General features: G+C 42.3%; 1 protein-coding gene across 1 annotated transcript in view; it reads left to right on the top strand.

Annotated features, from left to right (window-relative positions):
• The window catches only part of LRPPRC (leucine rich pentatricopeptide repeat containing), a 146,030-nt gene that overhangs the window by 52,352 nt on the left and 74,415 nt on the right, over window positions 1–19,263 (top strand). Inside the window, exons 19-22 of the mRNA XM_073672042.1 lie at window positions 263–301; window positions 2,963–3,079; window positions 7,153–7,283; window positions 10,198–10,283. Of these exons, the coding sequence (XP_073528143.1) occupies window positions 263–301; window positions 2,963–3,079; window positions 7,153–7,283; window positions 10,198–10,283 (373 nt within the window). The remainder of the gene's footprint in view (window positions 1–262; window positions 302–2,962; window positions 3,080–7,152; window positions 7,284–10,197; window positions 10,284–19,263) is intronic.

Raw genomic sequence — 19,263 nt, 5'->3', positions numbered from 1 at the left:
ATCAGTGCCTGGCACCGCCGCTGTGCCACCTTTTTAGTAAGAATAACAGACACTTTTCACATGATAGTACCCAAATCATTGCTCATTCTAAAAGTGAAATCATCTATTCCTATACTTTTATGATTTTACTTTGCAAGAATCCAAATCCAGTCCTTGGCTGCTCGAAATCCAAATGTCAATATTGCTAACGAGATGTATATAAGCCTCCTCTGCCTGTAATATCACACATTCATTTTTACTTCTTGACTTGTTCTCTCTATAGGACCTTAAGAAATTGCTGAAATCCGGTGCATCGTTCACGGTAGGTGCATACCAGTCTTATGCAGTTCTTTAGTTCCCAATGCTCATTTACGATAGAGGCTTCAATTTTTACGTGTGGTGTTTTAAAGGAACTGTACACTTTTTTTTCTATTCCTTTAAATGCATGTTATTTGGTTTAAAAAAAACATGTTTATAAGTGGGTTCCATTAAATATTTTGCCTTCTTCACCCACTTACTATTGCTAGCTGCAGAATGAGATAACTAAGATACAGTCAGTGTGCACATTCTGGCAATCTCACGGTGAGTTTGTAACTATTTTAGCTGTCTTTTTGAGCTCCTCTCAGCTTCATTATATGAAGAGGTTGAACTCAAACACCATAATCCCCAGTCCTCCTTGTTCCTGATGGCATCTGGAGCTCACATGGTATAGTTGTTTGGCACAATTCATCAATAGGAGCAAAGCTGGTCACCATGTCTTTTTAAGAATATATGTCATCCAGCTAGGGCATCAGTGAAGACCCGGGGTCATCCATTGGTGTAATCCCACTCAGACAACACTGGGTGAGGGTAAAAGTGTAGCAATACTTTATTGAACCACATAGCGGACAATAAACACATAGGGCAGTTCCTTGAAATACCGAAGATGGTACAACTTTACACAATCCTCACCCTTCCGCTGGCCCGCCTGGGATAGAACAGCTGCAACTTTGGGGCTTCCGGGGCCAACTACCTCAACCAGTGGCTCCCCGCTTCTTGTAGGGCCCCCACAGAGAGAAGGTAGCGGCAAGCTTGGGAAGCTAGCAGTCCATCAAGGTACAAGGCCCGGAGACCTGAGGGTCCCACCCTGGCCTCTGAGAGTTTCCATGGGGCCAGATGACCGGCAGGTTCCAATCTAGCTTGTCCGAATGTCTCCATGGGTTCCAATCGACCAGAGGGTCCTATCTGGCTACCTCAAACAACATAATCTGGCTACCCCAAACAACATATCCATGGGGTCAGGTGAGTTTGTCGTCCCACCTGGTCTTCCCAAATGTATCCATGGGCTCTCTGATGGTCAATGGAGCAGATGCGTATCTTTCCAGTCAGGGCCATATACCCTTTGGCTGGGATCATGTAGAATCCAAATGTGTCTTTGTATGGAGCCGCCATTCTATCCATCTACTGTCTTGAAGGATGTCTTTCATTTTTCTTGTAAAGTTTTTCTGATGCTCCTTCATTCTGCTTGCAGCACTACAGACATCCCTATTTATATTTACATCTATGTAAGGTCATTATTCACAGGTTGAGGGGAAGGGGCAGTGCTCAGGTCTCATTGTTTGAGCATTTAATCAACCCACACAGCCGGCATAGCAGGAGGGCTCGTTAAATCAAACCTCTAGCTGGCTTTCGTATAATATCCCATTAGCATATTAACAAACATAATTATTTCCAAACGAAGAGAAGTCAACATTCAGTTTTATACACATAATAGTATGTGCTTCTTGACCAGCCACAGAAATACACATTCGTTTACAAGTCAACATGAACAAAGTAATGTATTTCTCTTGGCTTAACAAATTTAATCGTCTAGCTGATTAAGATAAGCTGTATCGTCACAGCATCATAACTTTATAAGTACAATGTGTTCTTGTGAGCGATCTGTTGAGCAGGGAACTGCAGCACAGCCCCATTCATGTTAACTTATTTGTCCTTATTAAAGGGGTAATCCGGTTAGAAGAAGGTACAGTATTACTATCGATATGATGGATGATAACTCCTAGATAAGAAAGTAGGAGACCAAACGTTGGGGGCCCCCACGGAGAATGAATGGGGATCGCAGCAGTCAGAGCCTACGAATCTAGAAGTTATCATCTATCCTGAATGGGTGATTAGGGGGTGCTTCAATTGGATGTCATCACCCATCTACAGGAAAGGTGGTAACTTCTAGATTGATGATGGGGGTCTGACCACTGGGATCCCTACTGATCACCAGTAAGGGGAATGGAGTAACAGTAATCATGCCTGACCAGGGCTTCATCCATTCTCTTTGGTACTGCTAGAGTGCTGTACTCCGCTCTCTTTTGAAGTCCTCTAGGGGAGGAGTGGAGCATCGGTCGAGCGCGTGAAGTGTTGCTCCATTGTAATGAGAATACATTCCGCTCTATTTGGCGACTGGTGGGGTTTGCAGTGGTCGGATTCCCACCAATCTAGCAGTTATTATTAGAGATGAGCGAACCCAAACTTAAAAATTTGGGGTTGTAGTGGACAGTTAGTGTCCGGTGTTAAACGCTGAAGTCCATTGGAATGTTCGGAGTTCCGGGGGGGAAGAAGAGAGAGAGAATGTTCCACCTTAAAAGTTCGGATCTCCATTGTTTTCAGTGAGGTTCTGGTTAAAGTTCTGGTACCCTAACCAAACTTTTGAATAAAGTTTGGGTTGGGTACCAGAGCCCGAACTTCCACTGGTCTGCTCATCCCTATTTATCATGTATCGGAATCCCCCTTTATAGTCCTTGATGCAGGACCGCACTATTGATGCATGTGTCTACCATGGTGTTGCTGTGTTTTTCTGTGCCCGTAAGTGATACTGATGAAAAAGTATAAAAGACAGGAGAAAATGGTGGCTGATGTACCAAATGAAGGGTCATTTATAGGTAGTGCCATACATGTCGGAGTGAATAAACTGCTAATAAAGATATTTGTTTTTTTTGTTCCTCTGCTCCAGTTGGAACCTCTTGAAAACATAGCTGCACTGGAAGAAGAGCTCGTAAGGCTGGAAAATGAGAATCAGCCCATTCAGTCAGTGTTAATTAAACTTCTTGGCTTCCTACGGGCAACTAAGGTAATCGTGCAGTTGTGTATTGGTTACAAGGAATAATTTTTTATTTTAGAACCTAAAGTGCTGTGATTTACCCCCCCCCAAAAAAAAAAAAATTTAAAAGCCTAGTTTTGTTGCTTTTATACCTCAGAAATTAGAACGGTTTTTGGTTCCCTTACCTGTCTATATCCTGAAACTCGTGTGTTTTTTTTATTTTATCATTATTCTGCTAGCATTGTAGGTCTTGGAACTTCCTTTCCCCTCATTCCCTGCATGTACTGTGCCGGTTATTGTTGATTGGTCTGCCAGCCCTGAACTGAAGTTTTTGGGGGGCTGAAAACGTAACTTTGGGTAATAAAGTGCTGAATACTTTGTTTAGTCATTGCATTGGCTGTTGGGCCATAAGTGATATCCTCCAAGGTTCTGAACACTTAAATGGCCATAAACCAGTGATTGGGTAGACAGAATGCAAAAAATGAGGTAATTTGGATTGGGAGGAGATTTATTATGACCGGTGTACTTTACACTAATCTTAATAAATAGCATGCTGATATGATGTGCATACTTCTTAACTCAAAATGTTTTTTTTTTTTTTTAACCCCTCCCCAACATGGCGGTTTTTGTTTATTTTTCTGTCGACATAGCTGTATGAGGGCCTGTTTTTTTGTGGAATGAGTTGTACTTTTGAATGACACCAACTAATTAATAATGTGTTATCCTGAAACGCAGGAAAAAAGCGAAGTTGCGAAAAAACAAAAACTGCAACTCCGCAATTTTTTTTGGGATTTCTTTTTTGGGTTTTGTTTTCACAGTGTTCATTATATGGCAAAAATGGCCTGGCAATATAATTCTCCATGTCAGTACGATAATGGTGATATCAAACGTAGAGTTGTTTTTTTCTTTTTTTTTTTTTTTGTCTTGCGTGCTAAAAAATTTTGGGGGGAAATTCATATAAAAAAAAAAAAAAAAATAATTCTGCTCTTGTCATCATTTTTAATTGTCAATGAAGTTGTGTGATTTTTTTTTTTTTTTTTTTTGTTCCCTGAGCCGATGTTTTTATTGATACCATTTTGGCTGTGGCTGCAGCAGTCTCTGTTGTAGCAAAATAATTAATTTTAACATTTCAGAAGACAAATTTAAAGTTAAGCAATAATTTTTAATTTTTTTTTTACATGGACTTCCACAACAGATGGGTCCAGACATCACCTGGGTCTTTCTGACAAGGCCTCACAAGGAATTAACTGTTTTACCAAAAACTTCTCCACCGATCAAAACTTCCAAAGTGTCTTTTAACTTGTCAAAAGTTTGTTGTTGTTTTTTTCTGAAAGTGAATTCAAAGAGGTTCTCCACTACTAGGACAACCCGTTCTTGATCTAAATATTTGGCCCCGATAAAATAAAAGCTTATACTCTCCTCCCGTGCTGACGCCGTTCCAGCAGTGTCTTCACTCACGGTCCAGGATTCCCGTGCGGTTGTTTGGGTACTAGGGTCACGTGTCACATCAGCGCTGGCATCACTGTTCCCACCTTCTGTTGAATTGAACATGAAGAGGAAGTCTGGGCTGCAACTGATCTGTTTTGTCTTCATGTTCAATTCGACCGGAGGCGGGGCCAGTGACTGGTTGGGCGCCATGCTCACGTGTCACAACAACTGCATGGGAGTCCCGGTACTGTGAGTGCTGACACCATAGGAACGGCAGCAGCACAGGAGGGGGGAGTATAAGCTTTTTTATTTTATCTGGGCCAAGCGTGGGGTATGGCAAGGAGTTGTCCTAGTAGTGGACAACTTCTTTAAATTTCAACCCTAAGCCTTTCATATATGTAAGGACTGTAGATGTTTGAATGCGGTTTTTAATAATTTAAACAGCTCAGAATTTATGTATAAAAACAAACAAAAACATGGTTTAAAATGGAGAAATACCTATTCAGTATAAGAAGTGTGCAGTGAAGGGGTTAAGGCCGACACGAGCCCGTGCCGAACACTCGGCGATGTGGCCGCGAGCAACAGGTCTGCTAGGACTTGTCATCCGTGCCGAGAGTCCGCTCAGAGCCGCCGCTTTCTTCCTTTCTATCTATATTGTTGAGCAACAGATATGCGTTTTCGGCGATTTGCAAGTCAAATGACGGCATTTTTTTAATGCCGGGATTGAAATTCCATTTTCCCGTCGGAGGCTCAGCATTTTGCGAGATAAAGGTATTCATACCATCCACCACTAGACATCCAGCCGCACTTCATATTTATTTCTCCAGAGCGCCTACAATTTATGGGATATCATCAGACTTTTGGGGGCAATTTCTTTTTCTGAGCAATTTTTCATGCCTTTACCCGTGGCAAGAAAATGATTGCGGCGGGGTGTATTTTTGTATCTCTGGAAATCCACTTTAAGATTACTTGGTTGTGACAACATTACAGATAACATAGTATTTGAAGGCTGAGATAATTTAAAGGTTTAGTCCTCGACAGGCTGTGTCTAGAGGAACGTTCAGTTTTGTGCCAGCGACATTTTAACTAACCTTTTCATGCACGCTTATCGCGCACCGTACTCGGTAATTGTGTTTTGTGTTTAAACAGCTCGTAGTCAGAGATGTATCATCCCCCGGCTTTGGCTGGACATCATTTCTTTCTTTTTTTCCCTTCCTGTTTTTATTTTACTTAGTATATACTTGATATTGCCTTAAGGAGTTTACTATTTTTCTGCACTGAAATTTGCAGATCTCGACCATAATGACAGGTAATGGGCAAAAGACATGAATGAAATGCAACTGCATAGAACCATCATGCCCCCAAAAATATCTGATCAAAGCAATCGGACATATTGGCATTTTTCCCATGAATGCCGGGATCCTTACCAATCTTCATAAGTGAAGCCCATGCCCACTAGAGATTGAATGGAGCTCTGCTCTGTGGGGTGGTACCACCTGTCTTGCGTGTCTGCAGGATGGGGTTCCCCCTCACCCTTTTCCGGACTGGTGCTGGAGCTGCACATCCAATATGAGAATTAAAGCGGTGGATGCACTTTTTTTTTTCTGGAGCTGCCATAGAAATGAATAAGGAAAGCTGCGCACATTTGCCGCCACCTCTTGTTCATTCTCTGTTCTGATTGTTGTATCTGTGGCAGCCTTGGTAGTCATCACAGGGATCGGGAGACTGACATTTTTGATACAGTTGTGGGTCCTGCGGATATGACATAAATGCCTAAGGTGGGAATCTAAAGATGAATTACAGGAAGTGGGGACGGGGGTAATTATCGCTCTGCGGGAAGTGTGGGCGGTTTTTTTTATCGCTCTGCGGGAAGTGGGGGCGGGGTTTTTTATCACTCTGCGGGAAGTGGGGGTGGGGGTATTTATGGCTCTGCGGGAAGTGGGGGCAGGGGTATTTATCGCTCTGCGGGAAGTGGGGGCGGGGGTATTTTGGCTCTGCAGGAAGTGGGGGCGGGGGCATTTATCTCTTTACGGGGCAGAGCAGGCAAGTTACTGGACAATGGTTGGAACATTCTGGGACATTTCAGTACCTAAAGTGCTGGCAGAATGCCAATAAGGATTAATCACCCTCTGAAAGAGTGGATGGCAAGTTACAGACCATAGAGAATTGGCAGTTCCTTTCACTCTATCAGAGATGACTTTTATTTGGAATATGCTTCACTTGATATTTGATGACTATACTTTCACCATTGTAATAATGTTACCAGTCGTAGATGAAGCTGTTCTATCTGATTCTGTAGACTGGATGATTTTGATGATAAACTCTACCCCAACGTAACAGACTCTCGCCTACCGTGGAAACCTTCAAAAGGAACCTGAAGACCCACCTCTTCCTATAAGCCTACAACCTGCAGTAACCATTGCTCCACCATACCGCTGCACGACCAGCTCTACCCTCACCTACTGTATCCTCACCCATCCTTTGTAGATTGTGAGCCCTCGCGGGCAGGGTCCTCGCTCCTCCTGTACCAGTCGCTGTCACATTGTGTTCAAGATTATTGTAATTGTTCTTGTATTATACCCCTTTTTCACATGTAAAGCGCCATGGAATAAATGGCGCTATAATAATAAATATAATATAAATATATATGATAAAATATGTACCTCCTTTTTCAGGATTTGCCGAAAGCTTTGCAACTAAAATCCAAATATGAAAACGTCTTTACATTTGGCATGTACATGAAGGTGCTGGCGATCTGCTGCGAAGAAAATAACGCACAGGAGGCGCTGAAGGTGAAGAGAGAGATGTAAGTAGGCAGAAGCCGGAGCGCTCGTGTCCTGCAAGTCCGCTCATTGTCTGCGGCAGACATTGAACCGGGGTGATCACTTCTAAGGTTTAATGATGGTGTGGCGCCACTCGCTGGAGCCAGCGGATATGACAGCTCAACTAATATTTGCAAGGTTAAGACTCTGTGTACTTCTAATCTGGATGAGTTCCACATATGTGTAAATCTGTTTTTTAATTAGTCCTTATAGACGTAGGAGATCCATTTTGTCTTAAATAGAGCTCCACTGTATAGACCTCTAAATGATTTAAATTCTCATTGCACTCAGCTGCCACTAGAGGGAGCTTTATGCTTTCTGTGTAGACACCAATCTGAGCACTAAAACCGTATTCAGTAAGCGGAGCTCCCCCTAGTGGCGGCTGAAGACTGTATTTTATCATTTGTCTTGGTGTTATTAATCTGAAAAATGGATCTCCGCCTAATATATTAAAAATATTTTAAAGTGTAATTTTTGAAACAATTGTTTGACACATCAAAAGTTTTTATCTTTTACATCCGGCTGACGAGACCTTTTGCTGAGCACATAAGAGATGGTATAGGACTGCTCCGCTGAGTGCTCCGCCTCTTTGACTGTGATTGGCACTTGGATTTCCTTGGGAGAGGCATTGTATGAACTTACAAACGCTATATAACCCAGGGGTCTCAAACTCGTCTGGGTTTGTGGGCTGCACGTTAAAAGAATTTTAATTTGACGGGCCGCATTCTTTGCAGGATGAGATAACAACATTTTTACTGATAACATTTATATTTCTTTACACCTTTTTTTGAGCATTTTTTTTTTTGTACATTTTTTTGTGTTATTTATTTGCTTTAAGTGGCATTAATTGTATGGGATATAGTACAGTTTTACAGCTTGGGTAAATTCGGAGATAACAAATGTGCACTTTCTTTTTTATTTAGTTTGTACATGAAACAGCATTTTTAGTGGCAAAATATTTTTTCAGACATTTTTTAATTTAAAGATTTTATTTTTATTACATTTTTTTCATCTCCACCCCCTTCCCAATTGGCCGCATATATTGTCTTTCAATTAGCACCATATAGTAATTATGGCAAACATCTTGTAGTAATCTCTCCCATCCTGGTTCCTATTTTGTAGTAATGTCCCCCTAGCCTGCTTCCCATGTAGGAGCCGTGCCCCCCCCCCCACAGCCTGCTTCCCATTGAGCAGCCGTGTCTCCCTGCTCCCCATTGAGCAGCCATGCCCCCCCCAGCCTGCTCCCCATGGAGCAGCCGTGTCTCTCCCCCCACAGCCTGCTCCCCATGGAGCAGCCGTGTGTCCCCCCTCCCACCCCCACAGCCTGCTCCCCATGGAGCAGCCGTGCCCCCTCCCCCTACAGCCTGCTCCCCATGGAGCAGCCGTGTCCCCCCCTCCCAACCCCACAGCCTGCTCCCCATGAAGCTGCCGTGTCCCCCTGATTCCCATGGAGCAGCTGTGTCCCCCACCCCACAGCCTGCTCCCAATGGAGCAGCCGTGTCCCCCCCCCCCCCCCCGCCTTCTCTCCATGGAGCAGCCATGCCCCCCCCCCAGCCTGCTCCCCATGGCCCGCCCCAGCCTGCTCCCCTTCTTCCACTGTCGACGTCAGCTGCTGGCCTCTGATTGGCCGGTGGCTGCTATTTGTATTGCAGCTTAGAGAGCCGGTCTCTGCGCCGCTATACATTTCAAATGAATGTTTGTAATGAGATTGTGTGTCCACATTCAATTGAAGAGAAGCACTGACATCCCCCTTAATCACGTGCGTGAGGGGCTACATGGACCGGTGTGAGGGGCTCCTTGTTTGAGACCCCTGATATAAACTACATGCTCTGCTCAGTCCTCCAAGGAGCAGAGCCGATCACAGCTGAAGGGCTGCAGTGCTTCTTCATTTCAGTGGGGCATCACTGAACACCAAAACTTCTGACGTTTTACTGAAATTGCATTTTCACTTAAATATTATAGGGGTTTTCTCAGTTATGGAAGTTATCCCATATCCATGATAATAGGGGATAACTTCACCATCACCGGGCACCCACCGATCCCGAGTGTGAATGGAGCTGTAGTTGACAACTGCTCTATTCATTCTTTATGGGTATGCTGGAGATGGCTGCTCGCAGCTCTAGGCAGGCCTTCGGTAGCCCCAAAGGGATGAATGGAGCGGAGGATCGACCACTCCATTCACATGAGTCTCTAAAGATCCCCTGTTCTCTGGAGCAGTGGGAGTCGGACCCCCAGCAACCAGGATGTTGTGCACTACTCAATGGACTTCCAAACTTGAGACTCTCTTTAATCCTTATCTTAGTTGGGTTTGGGGGTTGGGTGGGTAAGGAAGCCCATCTACTCTCCACATGGTACCAAAACGGAAAGTCATGTAGTTTGTTTTAACATGGTGTACTGATATTTCCAAGCAGCAGTTCAAAGCAGCTCCTAAAGGAGCATAAACTGGGCATTAAAAAAAAGGTAATGAACTATATTGCAAAAATTCATCTTTGCGATGCCTGGAGGACAGAATATATATAATATAAGGACTGAAGAGAGAGTCTCAAGTTTTGGAGATCCCCCCCCCCCCCCCCATCCATAGGATTGGGCACAACATCCTGATTGCTGGGGGGTCTGACCCCCACTGATCCAGAAGACTGGTCAGAAGAAAACCCTGACTGCAGCGCTCATGTGATGCTACCGCTGGATGTTGATCCTTGCACTCCAGCGGGGGTGCAGCTTTGGCTATGGAGGAGCTGTGCCGGTTTAGGCGTAGGGTATCAGTTATTTTATCTTTTTTTGTTTTAAAAGTGGACAACCCCTTTAACTTCTAGGTTCCAATTAGGCTTTATTGTGGCTTTTATATTGTGTCTGTATTCACTTTCTCCTCATTTATTTTTATCTTCCTCTCTCACGCAGAGACCAGAAAGGATTCTTTACTGTTCCAACCACCCAGAAGTACCTCGTCCTCTTAAGGGTTCTCACCGAGAACGGCTTAATAGAAGGTACACCACTTCTTCATGTGCATTATTTTGTGTGGTAAAAGTATCTTGGCACAAAAAAATAAAATAAGTGCCTTACAGTTAATGGTATATCATGGCCCGGAAAGTGCTTGAACATTTTGCATACAAATTTGCATGTGAATTCACCCAGAGCCGCTTGGCCAGTGCAGGCCATTAGTTTTAATGGCTTGGCAGGCTTGTCATTTACATTTGCACAGCTCAGTGCCTTTTGCATTTCTGTAGCGGTTTTTTTTTTTTATTAGCATTGCTGTTTGGATTGAGTTTGAAGATCATGACTTATGGCATAAATTGCGTATTTGCCCAGACTAATGGCTTTGTTTGTGTTTAAGGAGGTCTGATGGCTGAATAGAAACCTAAAACTATAACCTTCTTAGAGAGGGACAGTCATGAAGTGCATGCGCCCGCACGTGTGTTTATACATGGGTGGATGTGGATTGTGCATTGCAAATATACACCTTGTTATTTCCAATGGATTTTGTTATATTATTATTTTATTTATTATTTATTTAATTTTATTTTATGGTTTGTATTTTTTTTTTTTTATTACTGGTGGTATTTATTTTTATTTTTTTTATTCTGTATTTGTGGTTTTTAAGTTGTGTTTTATTTTTTTATTATTATTGTGTAACTTTTTATTACTGTTATTGGTGGTTATTTATATTGTTTGTTGTTTTTTTGTTCTGTATTTGAGGTTTATTTATTTTTTTATTACTGTTTTTTTTATTCTGTAACTTTCTTTTTTATTACTGTTATTAATGGTGTTGATTTTTATTCTTTTTTTTATGGTTTTTTTTTTCTGTTTGGGTTTCATAGGTTTTTTTTTTTTATTTTTATTACTGCTTTTTTTTATCATGCAACTTTTTTCATTTTGTTTTAGATTTTTTATTTGAGGTGGGATTGGAGAGGAGGCATGTGTGAATTAAAAGGCTATTGATTTCATGGAGGGTGCGGGGGGGCCAACACTTGACTACCCGCAATGCCAAAGCATCGTTCTCTACCTTGCTATTGACACTTATTATTTTCTGAATAAATAATTGCCAAAAGCATGATAAGTTAAGACTGGCTTTTTGTATGCCAGTCTTCCGCTGGAGTAAGATGCATATGCCTCTTAATGAGTTGGGCGCTTCTTGAAGGTGCTCCTGCACCATAGTTATGGACTGGAGTACAGTTTTCTATGATTTATACCACTTTTGTGGCATCAGTTATCATGGATACCCCCTCTAAACTCCACCTTTTCAAAATAAAATAAATTGGCAGAGCTGGCTTAAAAAAAGGCAAAAGTCACAAATTATTTAACCCTTTTCTGCTGTAAAGGGGTTGATGAGTTACCCCTATTGCGTCCATGTGATGAGATCTTTATGCCATCTCTCTGGTATCACCCAGCTTATCCAGGGTCATGAATGGCAAATCTGGATTTAGTTTGTTCCTGTGGTTTACTACTCTGATAAAACTTGATGACCATTTATGTGGCAATTTGGGTCATCACCCGACTTTTTAAGAAACTTGATATAGAAATGCCACTCTTGTCCATGGAATGTGCCTGGTTCCATTCACTTTTTAGGTCGGGGCTCCAGCGCGATGTGAAGATCGCAACGTCACATCTATGGATTGTAAATGCGGTTGAATTGCAAACCGTGACCGTTTAAAAAAAAAAAAAAAGAAAGTCCAAACCTGTTGCAATTTTGCCTCCATAGACTTCAATGTAAATCATGCGTAAACGTGACCCGACTGCGATTTCTTTGCAATTTTTTTTACTGCCAATTTACAGCTGTGAAAAAAAATTGCACATCAGCAAGTCGAGTAATAAATGTGCTTTTAGGTCACACGACTTGTATCTGCAGGTTTCGTGCACAGTACCCCATTAACCACTTTCTACCGCAGCCAGTTTTCATTAACTAATTTTTTTTTGTCTATCATTATTTCAACAGTCGTGTTTTGGGCTCATCTTTCATGTTTTTAATGACACCATATGTTTTTGAAAAATGTAGGAAAAAGAATCCAAGTATGGTTAAATAGTGAAAAAACATAATTCCGCCATTTTTTTATTTTTTTACTTTGTCCATTGTACGGTAAAAATGACCCTGGTTGTTCAGGTTAGATCCAATTTGATTGCTGGCTGTATAACTCTGCTGGCACATGCTCTGTGTGAAGCGGGCTCGGCACCTGAGCCTGCTCCATACACTGACACTGGCATCCGCTATCATAGCAAGAAGGAGGTAATTGGAGTTAAATACTTGCTGGCCGTTGACACACCCCTGGCAGTGCTCCTTTAATGGTGTTGAGTTGCAAATACCTAATCCAGCCCATATAATTATGTTGGGTCCCCAAGTTGCTTTTACATCCAGGCCTGTATAGGGGGGTCTTCCTTGTTGGACATTTAGCGCCCTAAAGCTTCAAATTATGCAACTGCCCATTTAAAGTGGCGCCGCTTCTAGAAATAAAGTAGAATCCTTTTAAGTATTCTATCTGTTCTTTCTCTACTTTTTTGTGTGTTACTTTGCACTTACTAATTTCTTGAGAATTTACTCCTGGGTATTTGGCCATGGACCAGAACGCTGCCCTTGATTCAGTTGGTGACCATATTAATATTTTGAATTAAGAAGCCAGCGGGGCGTCCTTCGCTTCCCATAATGCCGAGCTTTTTTTTAAATGTTATTTACATAAGGTCGATGGCGTTTAAATATGTGAAGATTTGCAGGCACATTCCAATTTTCAAAGAGGCATCGCGAAGACGCCGCGCTCACTCATCACGCATCTCATCAGCTGCTCCGCAATATGGCCCTCGGTACAGACATTATGTGCTTGACCAGGCTGCTGGAAGGAAATTTAGCTTTAAGCTTTCCTTTATTGTTTAAAATATGTACCAGCGTCGGGAAAATGTGCAGAATCAATGAGCCAATGCATTGAATATAAATAAAGCAGAAGTAACGCGTTCGCCTCCAGCCCCGTGCAGGACGGCCACTGGTGAGGAAGCCACATTTTCTACGCTTTATTTGCAGAGCGTAATTATTTTCTCCACTGTTGCTTTCCCACCACAACTTGCGAGAAAACAACATTAAAACTGCCTTAACCCCATAGGTGGCATATTTTTTCTTATTAGAGTTAACATTGTCGGTTTTCTTCTTTGCCATCTTTTTTTTTTTTTACGAGAAATTACATTTTGTAACCTTGACATCATACCCTCCCTCTGAATTTCTTTTATTTGGGAATATATTTAGGCAATTTTGAGAGGTTTTTGCCTTTTTTTTTTTTTTTTTTTTTTTTTTAGGTGTAGCCACTGACTGCGTCTCATTTTTTGATTTTTAGATATGGGGTTTGGTTTTGTAGTCATTTTTAGATTTTAAGCGTTCAGAGGTACAAGGGATTTTGTCATTAATGCACTTTATTATATTTCTGGATCTTCCAGAACCGCAAAGTAATTGTGCTTTGTTTGAGCCCAGTTGTTGGGCTGTCCGTCGTCGTCTTAGCAGCAACACTGAGGTTATGATTTTTAGGATTGCTACTTCCAATAAGTGTTACTAGAGGTCATGTTGTCTTCTTCTGTGAAGAGACAATTTGCATATTTTCCCAGAGGAACATTGTACAGCCCTTAAGTCTCCTTACACAGCCTATATGTCTCCTTACACTGGCATGTCACTCATGTCACAAGGAGAAAAATTACCCCTTAAACCCCAGTCAGAGGCTTCTCTCTCGTATAGCTAAATCAGAGCTCATACTTTGCACTGATGAGCGGCAACACTCAAACACTTGTCTGCAAATTGAGATTCTGGTTTGGTTATTATACGAAGTCATGTGGCAAGACTCATTAAAGGGTTGAGGTTAACTGTTAGGATTGCTACTTCCAACAGGTCACACTAAATTAAAAGTCCCCTTCCTCTCTGAAGAGACAATTTGCATATTGAATTTCCCAGAGGAACAATGCATGGCCTATAAGCCTCCTTACTCTGTCATGTCCCTCTCAACAAAGAGAAACGTTCCTCCTTAGACTGCGGTTATGGTCACAGCTCAATCTCCTCCTTCTTGTCGATTGACCTCTGCAGAGGTCACAATACATGTTCATAATGTTTTTCACATAGATGACAATGATCGACTGCATACTGGTATTTCCAGCATTGTCAGACTGAAGAACATTGGGCCCACCAGAGGATTTGATAATGAGGGCCCACCTTTCTCCCCCACTCGAGAGCCCCATAGAAGCTGCAAGGTTTGCACTATGAACTCTCCTGACTGAGAAGCCAGGGCCCACCAGAGGATTCTCCGGTTCTCTGGTGGGCCAGTCCAACCCTGGGCAGCAGTAAAGCATCTCTCTAAATGTTGCTAACAGCAACTCAGGCACAATGGCTGCCTTCAGAATCAGGTACAGAAAATACTTGTACATCAGGAAGGCTTTCGACATCCACGTTATTGCAACTGTTGTCAGACAGAGGCTAAAGAAAGTGTCTTATTTGGCTTCCTCCTGACTGATCTACTTTGGCATACTGCACGAAAGAGAGTGCCATGTTCCTCCGCAAGAAAGTTAGCTGCTGCCTGGGCCTGACGTAAACTTTGAGCGTGATCTGCCTTAGTGGCGGGCTTCACTACGCCACGTCATAACCCAGGACAGGCATAAAAATGTCAAATGAAAGAGTTGGACAAAACTTTTGATACTTTTCAAGATGTTTTACACCCAGAGTTAAGGCAACCTTGACGAATTGGGGCCATGGTTTTAATACGAGCCAGGTGCAGGGAGAAGTGGCCACTGGGCGGTTCCTCTGGCTTGATTGACAGTTCTCTCCCTGTTTGTGTGTAGGAAAGATCTGTTTCTCTTTTTTCCTGCTTGTAATTATTCCTACAGTTAAAACATTGTTATACTTCTACCTACAGAAGTACTGTATTTTTCTGACTGTAAGACGCACCGGACCATAAGATGCACCTAGGTTTTAGAGGAGGAAAATTAAAAAGAAAAATGTAAGAAAAAATGTGGTCATGATGCACTTTTAAGGGGGAGGGTGGTTCTGCTGACACTGGTATAGGGGTAATGTCCCCCAATTCTGATAATATCCCCCATCCTGGTATATATGCTGCCCCCCTTCCTTTTATATGTGGTCCCCATCCCCATCCTGGTATGCCTGGCATCCCTCCATCCTGGTATGCATGGCACCCCTCATCCTTATCCTGGTATGTATGGCACCCCTCATCCCCAATCCTGGTATGCATGGCACCCCTCATCCCCAATCCTGGTATGCATGGCACTCCTCATCCCTTTCCTGGGATGCCTGGCTCCCCTCATCCCCAATCCTGGGATGCCTGGCTCCCCTCATCCCCAATCCTGGGATGCCTGGCACCCCTCATCCCCAATCCTGGGATGCCTGGCACCCCTCATCCCCAATCCTGGGATGCCTGGCACCCCTCATCCCCAATCCTGGGATGCCTGGCACCCCTCATCCCCAATCCTGGGATGCCTGGCACCCCTCATCCCCGTCAGGCTGCACATTAAAAAAAAATAAACACTCCTACTCACCTCTCTTCTCTCCTCCAGCGCTGCATCCTGTCTGCCTGCACTGATCTCTCCATGTGAGCTACGCATGACGTCACTGCCATCCGCGGCTCACATGGAGAGATCAGCTGCCGGAAGTCACTGCTCCCCACGCCGGGACTGTGTGCGTGGGGAGCAGTGACTTCACTCTCCTTCATAGCCGGCACACAGCGGAGCCGCACTGCTGCTGAAGTCTATCTGCTGTGCCCGCTCATTAAAGGGCATGAATATTCACCCCCTCCCCACGCCCGTAGGCGCGGAGAGAGGTTGAATATTCATGCCCTTTAATAGCGGGCACAGGAGATGGCCGGCAGCAGCCGCAGCGCGGCTACACTGTATACCGCTATTAAGGAGCATGAATATTCAGTGCTCCCCGCGCCTCATGGGTGTGGGGAGCTGTGAATATTCATTTTCTTTAGCAGCGGGGACAGTGTAGGCTGCAGCGGGCGGCTCCTGCCTCCTGTGCCTCTCTCCTCCATCGAAACCGCTCCCCCCACACCCCACATAAATATACACCCATTATACACCCACATACAACATTCGGACTATAAGACGCACCCCCCATTTTCCTCCAAAATTTTGGAGGAAAAAAGTGCGTCTTATGGTCCGAAAAATATGGTACATATATTTTGGCGGGCTGGACTCTCCGCGTTCATTTGTAGAGGGCATGGCACTTGTCATCTAGGCGCGGTAACACAGCTAACTCTCCTAGTTAATGTATAGCGGATGCAGGACTCATCCAGACAACGGCATTGATGTGTGTGTATATATAGAAAGTAGACTATAGGATGTCACTGGTAATTAGGATCACAGGTTTCCAACATCCCACTATTCTGGAAATGCATGGGAATGGCATAGATATGTAAATACTGCTATTAAGGCCTCTCGTATGCCCATCGTGTCAATACATTGGCGGTGTAATTGAGCATGCACTGCTGTCCTATTTACAGTATCTGTGAGGGGAAGCAAGTGCTCGTTCACACCCTCCCGTGAAAGCTCTCCTCAGTTCTCAGCCATATATACTGTGGCCCCGATTCATCATTGTTGTTTCTCCATTTTTCTGGAATAATTTGCCCTTTTTGATTGGCTTTAGTATGTGCCCTTTACGCTCTGTAAGTTTTGCACTATTTATTTTTTCCCGGACAACTTATCCAAAGGTTGTAGACCGATTTCATGAAATACGACTTTTACTAAAATAAATTATATATATATATATATATATATATATATATATATATATATATATATATATATATATATATATATATATATATATATATATATATATATATATATATATATATATATATATATATTTTTTTTTTTTTGTAAGAAAAAAGTCCACTTCTTAAAGCTGTTTTTGACTTTTCTGCGCTAAAATGTCGCAAGAAAACCAGGACAGAAATAAAGAGCATTGTGAAGAATTTGGCGCGATAAATGGCTGACGGTAAAAAATAAATAAATAAATAAATAAAAATACAAGTGGCTTTATTGTATTGAATCGGGATCTATGTGGATGTCTGTATATAATGCTGTACTGTGAGGTTTTCATGGGTGGCGACTTGACATCCATTGAGACATCATGGCACCTTTAAAATGTTATCCAAGTATGGCGCCCCCCTATGATGGCCTAGAGAAAAGTAAATCGCGATTTGATGTGTTGGAAACGGACTTTTGCAAGACTTAAGCCCACATACACTTTAGATAGCTGTTGACACTGGTGCACTTCTTTTGTTGGACTTGGGTTGTGTTCACATGCGGAGTTTTATATTTTTTTCATGCGCATTAAAAGCTTCTTTTTTTTTTTTTTTTTTTTTTTTTTATACAGTACCAGCAAAACTGAGAAACATGATGCACACTCTTGATTTTTTGTTTTATTTTCCCTGGCTGAATTTGGGAACGGTTTTATTAAATCTGCTGCATGTCAGTTCTTTTAGCGTTTTTTTTTTCACCCATAGTAAGCAGTAAGAAAAACCCTGCAAATAAGGTAACAAAACTTTTTGCAGCTTTTCCTCATCATTTTTAGTGAACAAAACAATCTTTATTAAATGTCCTGTAGACAAAGTAGGTCACCCGCACTCATAAAACGGTGCAAAAAAAAAAAAAAAAGTGTTGAAAACTGAAGTTTTGAACACTGTGGTTTTACTGTCGAGAGAGAGCAGGTTTTGGCTGTAGAAAAAAACTAAAAAAAAAAGAAGAAACCTGCATGTGAACTTGGCCTTAGAACAAAAAGGGTCTGCAGTCTAAAATCGATTATACTGTAACTCTGTATCTGTTGGGGAAGAGCCGAATGGACGGGGTGGGGGTTCCCTATACACGATAGACTGCACCAAATCCATCAATTAGTATTTTTCCAAGCTCTAAAATCGACAGCAAGGTGCAGAAATGTTTCTGGTCGTGCAACATGTGTCGACGTGTAGCTCAAGTCTTAAAGGACCTATCGCCACATGCCCCCATCTGGTGACGCCCAGGAGGAACAGCACTGTTCAGAGTTGTAAGAAAAGATGCTCCAGAATTGTAAACGCTAAAAGTTTTTTGTTTGCCAGGTAGATTACATTAAAAGAGGTTCTCTCCTTGGAAAACCAAGGGACAAACATAGTGTAAAGAAGCTACAGTTATTTTGACAGACCCCTATCTCTCCTGGCACTGTTTTTTTTTAATTGGGAGCGTGGAGAAAGCCGCTGCCAAACAAATCTGGCAGCGGCTTATTACCCCCTGAAAACAAAAGGATTGGGCATTGACATTCAAACTGCTGGATCCTCCTCTCTCTTGACATCATCTGTATGGGAAGAGTCAGGAGTCCTCCATACACATGAGATTGTCGGATGAAATGGGTGTATTACTACTTTGAGGGCTCGTTCACATAAACGTATTTTCGGTCCGAGCTCCGTTTTTGCTTATTCCACAAACCGAATCTGTGTGTGAATAAAAAATGGCAGCACGTACTAGTTTCTTCTGTAAATCAGGTGAGACTCGCCCACTGAAGTCTATAAGTGTGTAAAAATAAAATAAAATAAAATTAATTAATTAAAAAAATTGGATGCCATGCGGAGCCACAGTAGCATCTAGTGAGAAAAAAAATCATCCCACTTTTCTGGATAAAGCTTAGACGTGTGTTCTTTTTTTTTTTTTTTTAAAGCGCTCATGTGAATCTACCCTGAAGAAAAATCAAAAACTTATTTTTTCTTCACTTTAAATATCCAAAAAATGCTATATAAAATGTAATGTATAACACCATTAAATAACAAAAAAAAAAAACAACTTCATAGAGCTAGTTTATAATATAAAAAGAAATGTGTTCATATTTTTTTTTTTTTTTTTTTCTGCTCCGGAGCTTTGTGTTTCTTCTTTCAAACTAAAAGCTGATGATTCCTAAAATATTTTCTATTGTAATATTACAGGGGTACAGGAATTGCGTTCTGCCGCTTTTTCTGTTTTGACATCCAT

The sequence above is a fragment of the Phyllobates terribilis genome, unplaced genomic scaffold (assembly GCF_046119375.1).
Source record: "Phyllobates terribilis strain yellow unplaced genomic scaffold, ASM4611937v1 Scaffold_3__8_contigs__length_932513732, whole genome shotgun sequence".
Taxonomy (NCBI): domain Eukaryota; kingdom Metazoa; phylum Chordata; class Amphibia; order Anura; family Dendrobatidae; genus Phyllobates; species Phyllobates terribilis.
This window is presented reverse-complemented; position numbering and strand designations above follow the sequence as displayed.